Below are 15866 nucleotides of genomic sequence, written 5' to 3'. Positions count from 1 at the left end.
TGTATTGCATCTTCTTCTTCACAATACCCCATAGATTTTCTATGGGGTTAAGGTCAGGAGAGTTTGCTGGCCAATTAAGAACAGGGATACCATGGTCCTTCAACCAGGTACTGGTAGCTTTGGCACTGTGTGCAGGTGCCAAGTCCTGTTGGAAAATGAAATCTGCATCTCCAAAAAGTCGGTCAGCTGCAGGAAGCATGAAGTGCTCTAAAACTTCCTGGTATGTGGCTGCGTTGACCCTGGACCTCAGAAAACACAATGGACCAACACCAGCAGATGACATGGCACCCCAAACCATCACTGACTGTGGAAACTTTACACTGGACTTCAAGCAACGTGGATGAAGTGCCTCTCTTCTTTTCCTCCAGACTCTGGGACCTTGATTTCCAAAGGAAATGCAAAATTTACTTTCATCAGAGAACATGACTTTGGACCACTCACCAGCAGTCCAGTCCTGTTTCTCTTTAGCCCAGGCAAGACGCTTCTGACGCTGTCTGTGGTTCAAGAGTGGCTTGACACAAGGAATGCGACAGCAGAAACCCATGTCTTTCATACGTCTGTGTGTGGTGGTTCTTGAAGCACTCACTCCAGCTGCAGTCCACTCTTTGTGAATCTCCCCCACATTTTTGAATGGGTTTTGTTTCACAATCCTCTCCAGGGTGCGGTTATCTCTCTTGCTTGTACACTTTTTTCGACCACATCTTTTCCTTCCCTTCGCCTCTCTATTAATGTGCTTGGACACTGAGCTCTGTGAACAGCCAGCCTCTTTAGCGATGACCTTTTGTGTCTTGCCCTCCTTGTGCAAGGTGTCGATGGTCGTCTTTTGGACAACTGTCAAGTCAGCAGTCTTCCCCATGATTGTGTAGCCTATAGAACTAGACTGAAAGACCATTTAAAGGCTTTTGCAGGTGGTTTGAGTTAATTAGCTGATTAGAGTGTGGCACCAGGGGCCATCAATTTTGAACCTTTTCACAATATTCTAATTTTCTGATATGATGAATTTGAGATTTTCATTTGTTGTCATTTGTAATCATCAAAATTAAACAAAATAAACATCTGAAATATATGAGTTTGTATGTAATGTATGAATATAATATACAAGTTTCACTTTTTAAATGGAATTACTGAAATCAATCTACTTTTTCATGATATTCTAATTTTATGACCAGCACCTGTATGTGTAGCTCATGGATTAAAGGCCAGAAGACACAGAATCTGATTTTGCATCCGATCAGACAGAAAATCGTGTTGGGCGAGGTTGTGGCGTCTACCGCTCATTGAAAGTCGTTTGGGATAATCGAACCTAACATGATTTTACACAAGGGGGTTTGCATAGGTCTCACTGAGAGAGACCCTACGTCTATTTTAGACGGACTATGCAGCAATTTAGGAGCAATTTCATGGGTCCGACAGGAAAATAGATGCTGTTACAAAGTAAAACACATCCGCTTTGGGGGAAAATACTAAATTAAATCTGTTAATCGCATGGGGAAGAGTCAATTTTGGAGTTGCACATCGTATATATATTTAAGCCTAGACAAACTCTTGCAAAAACTATAAATGAAACATTAAAAAACAATACTTAACCCAGGAGTTCAGGAGGACAGAAAAGCTAAAGTAGGGACCCTCTTTGAGCCTTGCAAACACAACAAGGGCTAGAAAGAGCAGTTTATCAATCCACATAAAAAAAAAAAACACGTCAAGAGGAGAAAAAAAAAAAAACAGATATAGTAAAAGAGTAATCGTCTCACAGCCTCACAAAAAAGAAAAAATAACGTTACGATAAACTTCCCAGATCTCTCTGAGAATCCCCTCTTTGCCTCAGTCAGCACATAAACTGTCCCACAACATTTATTGCTGTGTTTTTCTTTTCTTTAGGTGTAGATTTCATTATGGTTTTTATATGGGCATATGAACATTCTCTATCAGTTCTGGTTTGAGATGCTGCACAGACTCGTTAAGTGGGGCTTTGCTTTGTAGAATGCACCGCTGTTTTTATTTTTTTAATAACTTTTCATAATCTGTCCAAGTCAAATGTGGGAAATTGTTATAATTTGTGTGGCACAGAGGCGGAAGTGAAAAAAATCTGCGCAGATCATTCCATGTTGCCAAGTCAGAGCCTCTCTACACACTCAGTGTGACATGGGAAAAACTTGGATCAGAGATTAAAAAGTCGTACGCAACCAGTGTGTTCAGACCTCAACAGGCTCATCTGATAGAGATCCTTTATCCACTGGAGATCCAACAGGAAGTAGAAACAGAAATGACAGCTGTGTTTTTATTTAGCTGGCCGGCAGAGCTCCGTCAGCTACTTCAAACATTTACAATGTTTCAGCAAAAACTGTATAAATAACAGATAACCTAAATAGGTTATCCCTACAGCGCCCCCTGCTGCCTAATTACATGTGGGAATCAGTGATTGTATATTTTTGTAGGATCATCTACTACTACGACGAAATCCTCAGAATAAGTGAAATTTGGTTTTGATAAGGGTTGAAACAATCAGGTTAATTGTGATTAATCTAAATTAATTTAAATCAATTTATTGATCGATTAATTGCTCAGAAAATAACTAAAGTGCTTCATGAAAAACACAGATAGTAACATATTTTGTTACAACATAATCTTAGAGCATTTACGCTAATACAGGCCCTTTTATTTAGTTATTTATTTTTGGGTTTTTTTGTTTTTACTTAGCTTATTAACTTATTAATGTTTCGTTTAGCTTTTTACCCTTTTTTCTTGTTCACTTTTTCAACTTGGATAGGCAGACTCCCATAAGGGGTATGCAAGTGATCAAAAAGGTATTTCGCCCTGTAAAGTGTTAATGTACAAATAATTAGTACAGAGTTATCATCACTCTTATCTAATTTACATAAATACTATGATGTTAAAACAGGATCAAAACCTGTGGTAGCACACCAAAGCAGGAATGGGACGGTTGCATTTATCACTGTGATAAAACTGTAACAACAACACAAAAATAAAAAAAATAAAGTAATGGAAACTAGAGGAGAGTAATTCATCACCCTTTTATGAGTAACTTTGTTTTAATTATGCATTTGGCATTAGAGATATAAGTTATTGATTAATGAATTAATCTGAAGTTTATTCATCATATCTTTCGATTAATTTATAAGCTGTGTTTTTTTCTTCTTCTCCTGTATCAAGAGGGTTTTTTCCATAACATGAAGGGATAAATATTCTTTACAACAGTCCGAATTAAAAATCAAAAGTAGTAAATCATTATATTTTAACTGTTCCAGCTGTATTAAATATGGACTGAATGAACAAAAATATTTTTTTCTTACACATTATGAGACTACACATATTTAAGAAATAACAACAGGAACCTTTTAGGTTACTGAATGACAACAGATGAATAAAAATGTGAAACACTGTCATTAATAGATGAGGTCTGTCGCTCTGACATGCTGTTACCACTTTGTTTTAATGAAGTGGATGCTAACTGTGATATAGCTTCGTGTTTTTTTTTTATGGAATCCACTATAGGAATGAGTGACAGCTCCCTCTAGTGAATGATTGTAACATTGCAAGACTGAATATCTATTTCCAAGTGAAATATATCAGTTAGTGGGATGCAACAAACTTTAATATGATAAACTGTTAATTAATCCAAAATTATTTGTTTACATTTCTACTCTACATTTCTGTAAAGGAGCAGAATACAGGCTAACTGAATATATCTAGATGTTAATATTAACAGAATAGAAAGGTTTTTACCCGAAAACTAATACAAAAATAAGTCTATGTATCAAAATATGTACAATTAGCAGATAATGGTACTATTGCAATGAAAAGAATCAGTGTTTGCCTTTGCATATTACGAAGAAAATAATTTAATGAAGTAGATTTAGCTGTGACCCAAATCAAAATCCAACCAAACTTTTAAAACAAGAATATGTATTCAATTTTAACTCCTCTAACTAGTCGCATTCACAGAAGTTCTGGGATCACTACAGAGAGCGACGCCTCAGTCCAATAAAACCCAGGAGCAGAGAGGATTGGCTCAGTTCTTATCCCGTTAGATTAACAGCTCAACTACTCAGCATCAGAAGTCCTTGGACAATTATTGTGTTAGCCTTAAAGGGCCTAAACGCACCTTACATATATTATGCAAAGTCTGATTATTTCCTGAAACCAACATCCTCAGGGTCTAATGTGTCACAGCTTGGGGAAAAAAGTGGCAGCAGCTTCAATCTTCAAACAGATTCAGACGTACCAGAAATTTTTGGGTTGAAACTGATGGCACTCGATGCACACGATGATGGTTTTATGACCGTCGATGGTTTTCCCATAAATCTGAAGGGAGTAGAGAGACAGATTAAGGTGATATATATTGGACGTGTGACGGAGTCTCTACTGTGTGTGAAGGGTCTGTGGAAGGCAGCTGATACGTACGGTGCACACTCCGTTGGGATAGTGCTCCTTGACGTAGGCCCTGACGGCGGAGTCCACAGCGCTCCTCCAGCCTTCCATGGAGCCGTCAACGTCATGCGGACGAGGGTCGCTGGCCTCCTTCCTCAGGTGGTCAAACTTGAAGGAGATCTTATTCTTTGGGTCAAGAACCCGGCCGTTTCCGAGGTCACCATGCTCTGTGATTAAGACCTTAGACACAGAGGAGGCAAAGAGGGAATATTTAAAAATTGATGCCGACTTAAACTTTCCATCTGCCTTCCAGTTCAACGCTTAGCTCAGCCTGCTGGATGTCTGACAGGGGAGTTGGAGTCTGGGAGGAAGGAACACAAGGACATGATGACACCTTTACACAATCCACTGCAATCCTTCCACAACATAGAAACACATCTGACTAACAGACGACAACAACAAACAGCTATGACTGAAGAAACAGCTGATCTTGTTTGATACTTTCATTCTATAGTGTTTCTACAATATAAAGATTTCAATAAAACAAATCTTACTTATGTTAATGAGCTCTGCTTTGTCTATTGGCTTTATGTTTTGTTCATTTCAGTTAGGCTCACAATTATTCATACCACAGGCAGCTAAAGGAGGCTAGGGTTGTTGGGGCCGCCATGTTTTTTCTGACTGGACGTGATAACATATTGGAGCATCGTGACCTAAAACATGATATGGAATCCGGGAGGCCTTATGATTGGAGTAGAGGCGCTGTAAAGCAGGTGTTTTCAAAGGTAAGGTACATTTTTTTCCATTACCGTTGTAAAGAAATTTTTTTCTAAATGGAAATTTTTAGATCTAGTTTTACACATTACATTCCTTTCAAATTACATTTTCCACATCGCATTCTCTTCACGTCTGGGGGCGGGCTTTCCTTCGGACAGACTCATTTCTATTGTTCATTGTTTATACTGGTCTCCAGGTGAAGAGAATTTGAAAAAAAATCTGGAAATCACAATTTGGAAAGTATTAATTTTGTAAAGGTCAATCTGAAAAGGGGAAAATTTAAATAAAAACTGAAACTCTAAAGTCTGTCAGTAAAAATGTGAAGGTAAATTAAAAAAAGAAATAAAATCTGAGAAAAAAAGCAAAGTTGCTTTCAAAACTATGTTGTTTGCAAAAATAATGGAATAAAATCCCCTCCACACAGGGCTGGAATTGAAGACGGATTCTTTATTTGCTCATAGTTCCTGTCCTGCTGGAGGGTCGACCTCTAATCCGACCGGTTCCCTGTCCATCTTAAGGCACATCCCCTCAGCATGACTCTGCCATCACCATCCTTCACAGTGAGCTTGATGTGTCCAGGGTTGTGCTTTCTGTTTATGGTAGTATTGACTATTTCAAACCATCTCAATCGGAATAAATCATCATATTAAAGCTGCTTGAATTAATTTTCTTCTACATTTTCCATGGATAAAGGAAACAGGAGCTCACCTGATCTTCATAGCCCTCAACTTTCACCGGTGTAAACTGGTCCAAGTTGTACTGTGCAAAAGCACTGGAAGAAAAAACAAAAACGGAGTTAAAGATGATAAAGATGTATTTTAGGTTCAAATCGACACCATGAACAGATAAGCAAACTGAAAGCCAGTCAGAGCCACAGGGATCAGCACTAACAATCTGTTGTCAACGTCTTTCAAAGCATAGCTATATAAAGGCAAATAGTTCTTCAGCTGGAGGACCGCTGACAGTGTAATCATTATGGGCCCCTACTCCTTTGATCAACAATTGGCCTAAACTCAGAGACGGGATATTTACTGGAGCGACTCAAGCTTCCCCACGGGTCAGAGCCACTTTAAAAAGGACTAAGAGTATTCAGCAAATGTAGTCAAACGGTTTCTCATCGGGTGTTGTTGACACCGTTTTAGTAATGACAGTAAAAATGAGAGGAGACTTACTGTGCTGCACCCTCCCTGAGAAGATTGTCATTGTTGAGCAGCAATCGCACATCTGAGGAGAAAAATGGAGAGAGGGTGAGTGAGGACAGTAAAAAGCACGAGGGAGAAAAGGTGAAGGCAACGAGTGCAGGTGGATTTCCATCAATGGCTGCCAGAAGCAGACTAACATGCTCAGTGGAAAAGGCTAAAAGATTAACAGGAGATCAAAGTGGGCAGGGTATTTGGGGGGGTATTGCTGTTTGAGCTGTGATCGTAAGCCCCCCTGTCATGCCAAAACACAGACTCTACCCTTAAGCGGTGCCAGCCTGTGTTCTGCAGGATGAAGCATCTGAACCTTGCTGCTCTAAAGCGGGTCGCCGTGGTTCCCAAAGACCCAGAAAGGATTTTTATATTGATTTCTTTTACGGCAACTCCAAAAGATCAAAGAAAGCTCCAGGTTGTTATCTGACAATGGAAAAAAACTCCATGCCTAATGAAACTGCAGAATACTTGGCCACCTGGAGCCATTATACAGATTCCTATGAAATAAAAGCAGAACTAAGAAAAAAAATTAATTAAATAAGGAATCCAGTTACCCGAAAAGATTCTTTGAATTTATGAAGAAAATACCTTTTTACCTTTTTAATCAAATAATTGGTTAAGGAACCAAACAGTGAGTGAAATGCCTAATTTTAGAAGGAATCTACATTTGGAAAGTCACTAAAAAATAAAAAATAAACGTTTTAATAACGGCAAAGCAAATATTACGAACGTCAGCTCAGTTTAAAGCAATGTGATGAAAGTCACCGGGAACTATGGGACATTTGTTTGCACCGGTTCCCAGGTTATATTTTAAATGACAACTGACCATCTGACGACCCCCTTAAAATATCTATTAAATCTATTTAATCAAGAAAGATTTAAAAATAATTATACAGAGGTATATGAACAACAAAAACATCTTATTACATAACAGTTTAGCAGATAAATAAATGCATTTTTATAAACTTTATAGAAATGGATTATTGGATCGCTTTTATCAATAGGTTTTCTTTCCGAGATCCTCTATTCCAATGTTGCCGCAAAAAGCAGCTTCTCTGAATGCTATTTTAATTTCCTCTTCTCATGTTTTGGACGCCCACCCCAGAGCAAAGGCAGCTGCAGACGCTCAGTCTGGCGGACGAACATGGACATGTCTAAGCGGAGAAACCAGCAGAATCAGATGCAGATAACAACCTGCTGCACAACGGCTCTGCTGGAATCCAAACAGGATTAGACCAAAGACACTGTGGGATACCCCAGAAATGTCTTGGAGACCGCTGCTCCAATGTAGCAACCTATAAACAACGTCCCCCTGGTTCTGTAATCTGGGCTACGATGTCTGAAAGCCCGGTAATCTTGAGGAAACTGAGATCTGAAATCTATCAACTATCCGGTTTCCAGTATAACTGTGAGAGCGTAAAAGCACAAAGTGACGAGGTTAGTCCTGCGAGCAGCAACGTGTCGCCGTGTTTGCTTATCTGCAGAAAATCACTGCTGCCTTTCAGAATCAGATTGGAAGAAATGACTTCTGCAGCCTACGGCTTTTAAAAAACGCCTCAGAGTGAAAAGACAGGACAGGGAAGAAGTGATCAGTGAAGTACTGCGATGTTTGACAGGTATATGTTTGCAGCCTCGTACTTTCTAAGTGAATAAGATCTGGAAAAAGCTATTTAAAAAGAATGTGTTTCCTAAAACTCAAACTGAAAGAGAGACAAAAAAATATATATATATAATCTGTTAATTTTTTTTTTTATTAGAGCTAAAAGAAAAATGTTTGAAAAAAATATATCTAAATAGAATACTTTAAATAATATATAAAAGAATATATCTGACAAAACAAAATCTAAGAATCCAGCAAAGCTGTTCTCTTCTTGACTATATATTTTTTTTAGTTTCATTTCTGGATTGCATTTTTTTACTTTTAATTTCCAAATTATAAAACATATTCTTTGCAACAATTGTGCAACAGAATTTACTCCAATATTTAAAAAAAATGACAAAACATGATATTCCTTCCTTCATGTTTGTAGTGGCTGTGATAAGTTCAGCTGACTAAAGCTCAGTGAGGAATTCAGCTCCATGTCCAGCAGTTTTAACCATTTTAATCAGTTTTGACACATTTAACAAAGAAGAGAAAGTCATCATCGTGACAGAGACCTGTAAAAACAATTATCCATATTTCTAAAGGGAAAATATTCACTATACTCACCGTTGAAAACTTCGTTAAACTCTCCTGGCGGAGCATGGATGACAAAGTTAGCTGCTATGCGTACCTGCAAGCAAAAAAAGTTACCAAGAGTTAAGACCAAATCTCTGGTTTCCTCTGGAAAAGTATACATTTTGGTTTGGAAATTTACAGATTATGCAGAATTTATGGTATGTCAGATTTGGACGGTGACTCTTATCTCTTACTAGGGCGGGGCAATTTATTACGTTTGCAGCATAATTGCAATTTAACAAAACGCTATTTTTAAATCGGTATAATATTTGAGGAAGATGCTAAATTTCTCCCTCCAGCCCGATGGGGGAGGGTGAGTTGCAGATTCATGGATGCAGGAAGCATTTAACACTTTTTCCACACAAAGGTTACAGTAAAGTCCTGTAATGATGGACGAGCAAAATCAAAGTGATGAAAAAAAATAAATAAAACCCGGACTGAAAAATTGACATTCTTGTCATCAGTGTAAAGGAAAAGTCAACTAAAATCACAGTGGCAAAATTGGTTTATCAAGATTTTTTTCATACTGGTCCAGTTTAACACATGAAGCAGACTTTCTAATCTTCCATTTTTAAAACCCACTTTTCTGGGCTTTGTGGAGCAACAGAAACAAACGTCTCTTCTGCAGCACTTTGCAGATTTTCTCTGCTTCCCCTACATGGTCTGTGATCAATGTTTTGGCTTGGACAAGATCTTTTACAAAAAGTTACCCCTTATCTTATATTAAAAACTGCTTTGATCTTTCATAAAATCCATATAAAATGCATTAAAGTTTGAAGTTTTTATTTAGGGTTTCAATACTTTGGTGTAGAAAATGGTTGCAAAGATCATGAAGGGACAAATTAATGACTGATAAAATAATTATGAACTGTTAATACTATCAATAAAAAAAATTAAACACTGAAGTAAAAAAAATAAAGATAAATCCTAATTATGGTGATTACTAAAGCTTTAAAAACAAAATAAAAAGAACAAACTAGGTTTAAGAGCATTAAAACCTTATATGTCCATAACTGCGATAAAAGGAACTCAGACGAAATGCTCCAAAATAAAAACACTGTTTAAAATTTCTGATGAAACTTCCCCCCCTTTGAAGCTTCTGTATTGACCCAAAAACAGCGACTGAAAGCTGTGAGCTCATGATGTCTACATGACACGGTGCAGCCAACAGAGGGGGTGCGGTATCAGTGCTGCAGGTTCACAGGGTGGAGTGATACCCTGCAGTCCTGACTACTTCTCTTCTCTTCTGCTGCCCCACGCTTCCTGTTTCCAGGTCACATGTCCAACTGACGGCGGCCCCTCCCTCCATCCCCTGCTTGGTTTACAACCATATAAGGAAATGAACCGTGCTGAGGCCTGTAGAGCGCATGGTTCCCCTGGCTCTGCATCTTTGCCACTCTATCAGTAGCAGGGGACAGCGGAGCAGCCGGGTTCTACTGGTGCAGCTGGTTCCTTTGACACAAAACTTGTTAATGTGTGTGTATGTGTTACAGTTTATATGCTTTAAAGCGAGTTAGTGTGCTTTTCTCATGGGCCTTTATTAACAGTGTGTGTGTACACAGTTGCTCCCACAGAGTTGCAGATTGATTCCTGCTAATGAGCGATGCTAAGAGCAATGAGGCACCAAGGGAGGTCCACATCTGCTCTGTGTGTAATCATTGTGGTCCTAATAATATTACCAGCATCCAATCAAAGAAGAAATCAGGAGTTTCTAATATTGGGTGGATGAAAAAAATGGTGGAAACCTGCAGGCATGTTTGTTTGGGATTATAATCAAATAAGAATAATGGATACGGAATAGCTGTATCTGGGTAGAATACTGATTTGGCAGGAAATGGAGACTAATTCTATTTTTATATGTTACTGTTTAGATTTCTGTATCATTTGCATTAAAATAATAATACTTCAGACCTTAAAAAATAACCCTCTTTGCCCCTAGAAACCATATGGTTACTTCTGGTCACAAAGTATCAAGAAAAACGTAGGCAGATTTTTTTTTTTTCCCCTTTCGAAGAACAAGGTTCCAGTCTTTACTGCACGATATGATAAGTGGCGATAAAAATGTAGATATCCGAGTTTGGAAATGTAGGTCAGAAGCATGAATGAATTTAAGGTTTGCATTTGCTCTTATTTATTAGCCGTTTTATCTGTAAGAAAACAGTTTACAGGTTTTATTACAAGAGTAAATCAACAAACCCTCTGAAACTGTGACACTCCTTACCAGGTGGTGGCAGTAGAGGACCAGAAAGTTGTTTACCAACTCAAAACAGAAATGCAGATTTAACCAAATGCTGCAATGCAGCATTTTAATATCCTGGGCAAATGTATATTGTTGGGTTTTTCTGTTTTTTTTATGTTAGCTGACCAACAATATTCAGCTGCATTACTTCCATCCAGTTATTAGGAGGGGAATGGAGCGGCTTCAACAGGGTTTTGGATTTATTCTCGTAAATTTGAGATGCATTCATGTGATCTGTGAAATTGTATCATCTAAACCAGTTTTATTGCAGATTAAACAGCTAATCTCACTTGTATCTCAGTTGATAAGGGACAAATAAAAATCTGAAATGTGATTACATTCACTGACTTTCATTTAGAAATCCAGACATTTTGCATCCATTTTTATTAACAGTTATCAATCTTTCTGTTCTTGCTCTGTAGCCTTTACCACAGTTATCTTCAGTGGCTTTGGGTGATTCACACATCATTCCATGTTATTTGTAACAGGCAGGGTGAAAAAGTATAGACCAGAAGCCCACTTCTCTCATTAAGCAACAAAAAACAGATTTTTATTTAAAAATTAATGTATAACATGAATGCATAAACACCTCATTTTATTTATTTCAGTGTTAAATTCTGTTTGAAGTAACGGATTATAATTAAAAATGTCTCCGGACCTTAACTGGTTGTTGATTTTCTTTATTCATACCCCGCTGAGTTTTATTTGGTTTCCCCTGGTATAGACAATTTTCCTCACGATATTCCTAAAGAAAATCTGCTGTTACAGATGGTAAAAAAGGAGAGGGATGTGTGAGAACCACTGATGAAATGATCATTTTCCTATTTGCATCACATACTGGAAGCTACTTTATCAATATTTCAAAACTGTTGTTTGGGAGGGAAAAGAGCTTTTGGTTTGTTCTTATGTACTTTAACTGAGACAGAGTCTCTGAAAATATCCAGAAAACAAGTTTTGTGGTACAAGCTCAACTCGCAGTGGTCGGATGAGGAAGAAGGATGAGTAAAAGCTGAAGAATAGCATTTCAACTGTTATGCATGGGGGTGGATGCATCATGCTTTGGGGACAATGGGGGTAGCATGGCAGTATAAAATATATCATGCAACAAAAAACAAAATAATTTTAACATCTTATATGACTTAATGGATTTTTGAAAGTAATTTCTTACAGCAGATGGTCAACTTAGAAACAACAGAGAACTGTAAGATTTATCAAAGTGAAGAAGAATGAAAAATTAATAGTTTTATATTATATTATATAACATCTTTCCTTCAGTGTATGAGAAGTCCAATGTAAATGTCAAATCATCCAGAATATCCAACTCAGTTTGTATAAGAAAAGTTAAACTCTTCAGTTAACTCCTCCGGTTTGCAGGACGTCTGCTAACAGAGTGTAAGATTAGTATGAACTACGTAATGTTGGCTGCACTGCAAGACATTTAAAAAATCCATTATGTTAATAATTAGGTGGTGCTGCGGACGTATGCTAAGCAGAAATGCTTTCTGGGACTGTTATGTTCACATTCAAAGGAAACTGAAGGCTAAATAAATCTCATAAATGAAATGGAATAACAAAGTCATTGATGTCAAAAATACAAAGTGTTTTAATATTTAGAAAAGCCTAAAAAAAAAAAGCAGCCCTTTCTAAAAGCTCAGATGAAACTCAGAGCAACTATTGCAGAAGTTAAAGGGAAAGAAATAAAAAGGCTTTTTCTATAATAACAGTTAAAAACAAAACATAGGAATGACCTCCCTAAGGAGAGACATGGGAAAATTAGTTGTTTAATTAAGGTTTGTTAAAGCACGGATGCTTCAAAAGATTATAACAACAATATGGTCAATAGCGGGTACTGTATAGCACTTTTCAAGTCAGAGGACTTGAACAAAGAGCTTTAAACTGCATTCAGTCATTCAAGCACATCACACACACTAATGGTGGAAAGTTATGTTGTAGCCACAGCTAACCTGGGGCTCGCTGACAGAAGCCAAGCTGCTGGTCACTGGCACCACCGGGCCCTCTGACCTCCATTAGGTTGCAATCCGGGTGAAGTGTCTTGCTCAAGGACACAATGTCACTGAAAGCTGAACCGAAACTCTCAGGTTGCAGGGCAAACTCCCTCATCTGGCGCCACTGACAATAGAACGACTGGACTCTGTAGTTGGCTTACTTTGCAGATCGGCTGATGAGTTTTGCTATAGCCTTACTTTCTCTGGTGGGTTTTCACAATTTAAAACTCAAACCAAACAGAACCCACTACCAGGAGAACCGATGCAAATACAGGAAACGGGTGCTGTATTCTGAGCTTGCCTTCGGATCAAGCTTGGGATGTGATTATGGAACCACTCCAGAGTTCCTTTAGAAGCCTTCAGAGACCACCACCACAAAAACTGGGGCTGGGTATGGTTTGAAGAATCAATCCAGTGTTTATGGTACACTCTGGCACAATGATGACGGGGTGGGAGCATGTGTTCAGCTGCCTGCAAGCACACTCGGGATGAGTCTGACTTTTTTAAATGCTTTTCTTACATTTATGTGCAAATACGGGGGTAAATGTGTGTAAAAACACGGCATCCACAGCCGTTAAGCTAATTCAACTTCAGGGCATCAACTTGAATTAGGTGTGATTTTGACAACTTTCAGTGTAACCAGTGGTTGCTATTAAATGTGCTGGACAGAACCCTGAGGGAGGGAGTCCAGATGTCAGTCAAATGGCCAATATGCTCATAAAAATATAGAAAAATGCCTAATCTCAGTGTAGCCTGAATAATTTACAGCATAGTGGGTAAAATCGTAAATCTATTTTTAGGAATTTGTTTGAGAAATCGTTCAGAACTGGAAAGTTGATTTAACAGTCCTTCAGAAACACATCCTAATACGGCCACTTAGATCTGCACCCGACTGCGATTGGTTTTTTAAATCAACACTGACCACCGCTCTAAAGTGGGGAAATGAACCAGTTTGTTTCAGAGGTGCGCTAAATAAAAAGATGGCATATTACAGTTAACTGGTTAAAATAAAAACTAACTTCTGCATAAAAGACAGCTCTAGATATATATACACTATTAATATATCACAGTGTTATTTCCAATTTCAGTTCTAATAGTTTAAAAAACCTCCAACAAAATGTGCGTTTCTGACTTACCATTAAGAGTCCACCACTTAGAAACCTGTCTTAATTTTCAGTAGCTGTTACTATTAAGGCACATTTTTGTGTGTTATGACCTGATGAACAACTGAGAAGCCAAGTTTTTTCTAAAGCAGCAGACACTGGTGCAGCATGTGTGATAACACCAGCTCATGTAAAGTAATTATCTGCTGCAACCGACCTCTGGTGCTACGAGACCCATTTTCAGCGTTGTTCACTGCTGTCCCATGAGCTACTGGGCTTGTGAGTTTTTAAAGTGGATTGACTCGAATCTGAGCTATTAGACCTTAAAAAAAACCTTTTAATTATTTCCATAGCCTTACAGACTTTTACCGCTGGTCTTTATGGAAATGAAACCCTCACCAGGCAACCATGATAACGCTGTTTGGTGGACGTACAGTTACTAATGGAAGGAAACCCGTCATTACATGTCAACAGCAAAATGGAGGTGTTTGATATAAGGTGAAGAAAGGAAGTGCACTGCCATTTTTGGTGTTTACTAATGTTGAGAGCAGGGCTTACTCACATTTAAACCTAAAAATAAATTGGTAGGAAAAGTATAAGAGTAAAGTAAAAAAGTAAAGAATAAAACTATAGTAAATATACAGTTAAATAATTAGAAGATGAACTAGATATAGAGGCTGCAGTCTGAAGTTATTTCCACCATTTCCAGTGATAATATTGTCTTGAATGTAACGAAAATACAGAAGAAGTCACCTTGTCTTATTAAATGAGAAGTAGCCAATTAGATTACAGGGATTCTGTGGAAGCTATTCTGGTTCCGCCACTTGAGATTAATGAGTGAAGCTGACAGATTAAATGATTTCATGATGAGTTCACTGCACAATAAAATAAAGAAAGAATAAAATAATGAAATATATGTGAATTAATTTAACAAAAATTAAATGCAACTTTTACCATCATAATTTAAAATGTATATCTAATTATTCAACACAACATTTAATACTTGAATACATTTTTATAATCTAATGGTAAATTTGATTGTTTAATGCTTTATTAAACAAATAAAAGGCACGCTAAATTATCCCACTGTACTTATTATAGGGTCCATTTAACTAAACTATTCCAATAACTTAATGATGTATTAAATAAAAGGAATACTTAATTATTCTACGGTACATTTACTTATTTTATGGTTGATTTAATAATAATATTCAATTACTTAATGATGTATTTAATAAATTATACATTTAGTTAATTAGTGGCACATCAATTGTGCATTTATTTTATTAAACATTTCTATATTTCATGATAAATGTGTGTGTGTATTTATATATATGTATAAAAAAATATTTTTACTTTACTTCACAGTTTTTTTTTTCATACATCCTATAGAGTAACAGCAGCAGAAATCAGTCCAAGATGAGCAAAGCTTCATTAAAAGGACTGATCTGAATCGGCCCCCAATTCTGATCAGCGTTTTTTTCCATGACTAAGGATAATAAAACTGAGAAAATCTCTGATCATAAGTTTGTGATTGTTCAGCAAAACAGATCCACTGTTTTAGCTCTACTGACCCAAGATAACCTACAAAAATATCCAGCAGTCGATAATTTCCAGGGGAAAACCAGTAGTGCAGTCTCTGGTTTGACCAAATCCTGCTTCTGGTTCCCTTTTAGCTCGTCATGAAAGCTTCTGCTCTGACTCTGTTCCGTCATCTTCCTCCCGCTCTTTTCAGGATCTGAATCCAATGATAAAGACCTTAACCTGGGTGACTTACAGTCCATCACCTTAATGTCTAATCTGTCTTTTAATCACACTGCTGCAGGAGTATAACCAGCCCTTTATTCCTCTCAGCTGATCGTGTACTCGGGAGTCACCACAGCGAGTTATGTTAATCTACTGCTGTGGCCACGCAACATCTCCCCATCATATCCAGCTTGC

At 37.6% G+C, this 15866-nt stretch overlaps 1 protein-coding gene across 1 annotated transcript in view; it reads right to left on the bottom strand.

Moving 5' to 3' along the window:
- The window catches only part of LOC119780440 (F-actin-capping protein subunit alpha-2), a 33862-nt gene that overhangs the window by 5175 nt on the left and 12821 nt on the right, over window positions 1–15866 (bottom strand). The window contains exons 2-6 of the mRNA XM_038280480.1: window positions 8569–8632; window positions 6339–6390; window positions 5875–5938; window positions 4423–4629; window positions 4244–4323 (exon numbers count right to left, since the gene is read on the bottom strand). Coding sequence (XP_038136408.1) covers window positions 4244–4323; window positions 4423–4629; window positions 5875–5938; window positions 6339–6390; window positions 8569–8632 — 467 coding nt within the window. The remainder of the gene's footprint in view (window positions 1–4243; window positions 4324–4422; window positions 4630–5874; window positions 5939–6338; window positions 6391–8568; window positions 8633–15866) is intronic.

This window comes from Cyprinodon tularosa, unplaced genomic scaffold, assembly GCF_016077235.1.
Source record: "Cyprinodon tularosa strain WSP-4 unplaced genomic scaffold, ASM1607723v1 ctg160, whole genome shotgun sequence".
Taxonomy (NCBI): domain Eukaryota; kingdom Metazoa; phylum Chordata; class Actinopteri; order Cyprinodontiformes; family Cyprinodontidae; genus Cyprinodon; species Cyprinodon tularosa.
The sequence above is the reverse complement of the archived record's forward strand: the minus strand, read 5'-3'. Positions and strand labels throughout refer to the sequence as shown.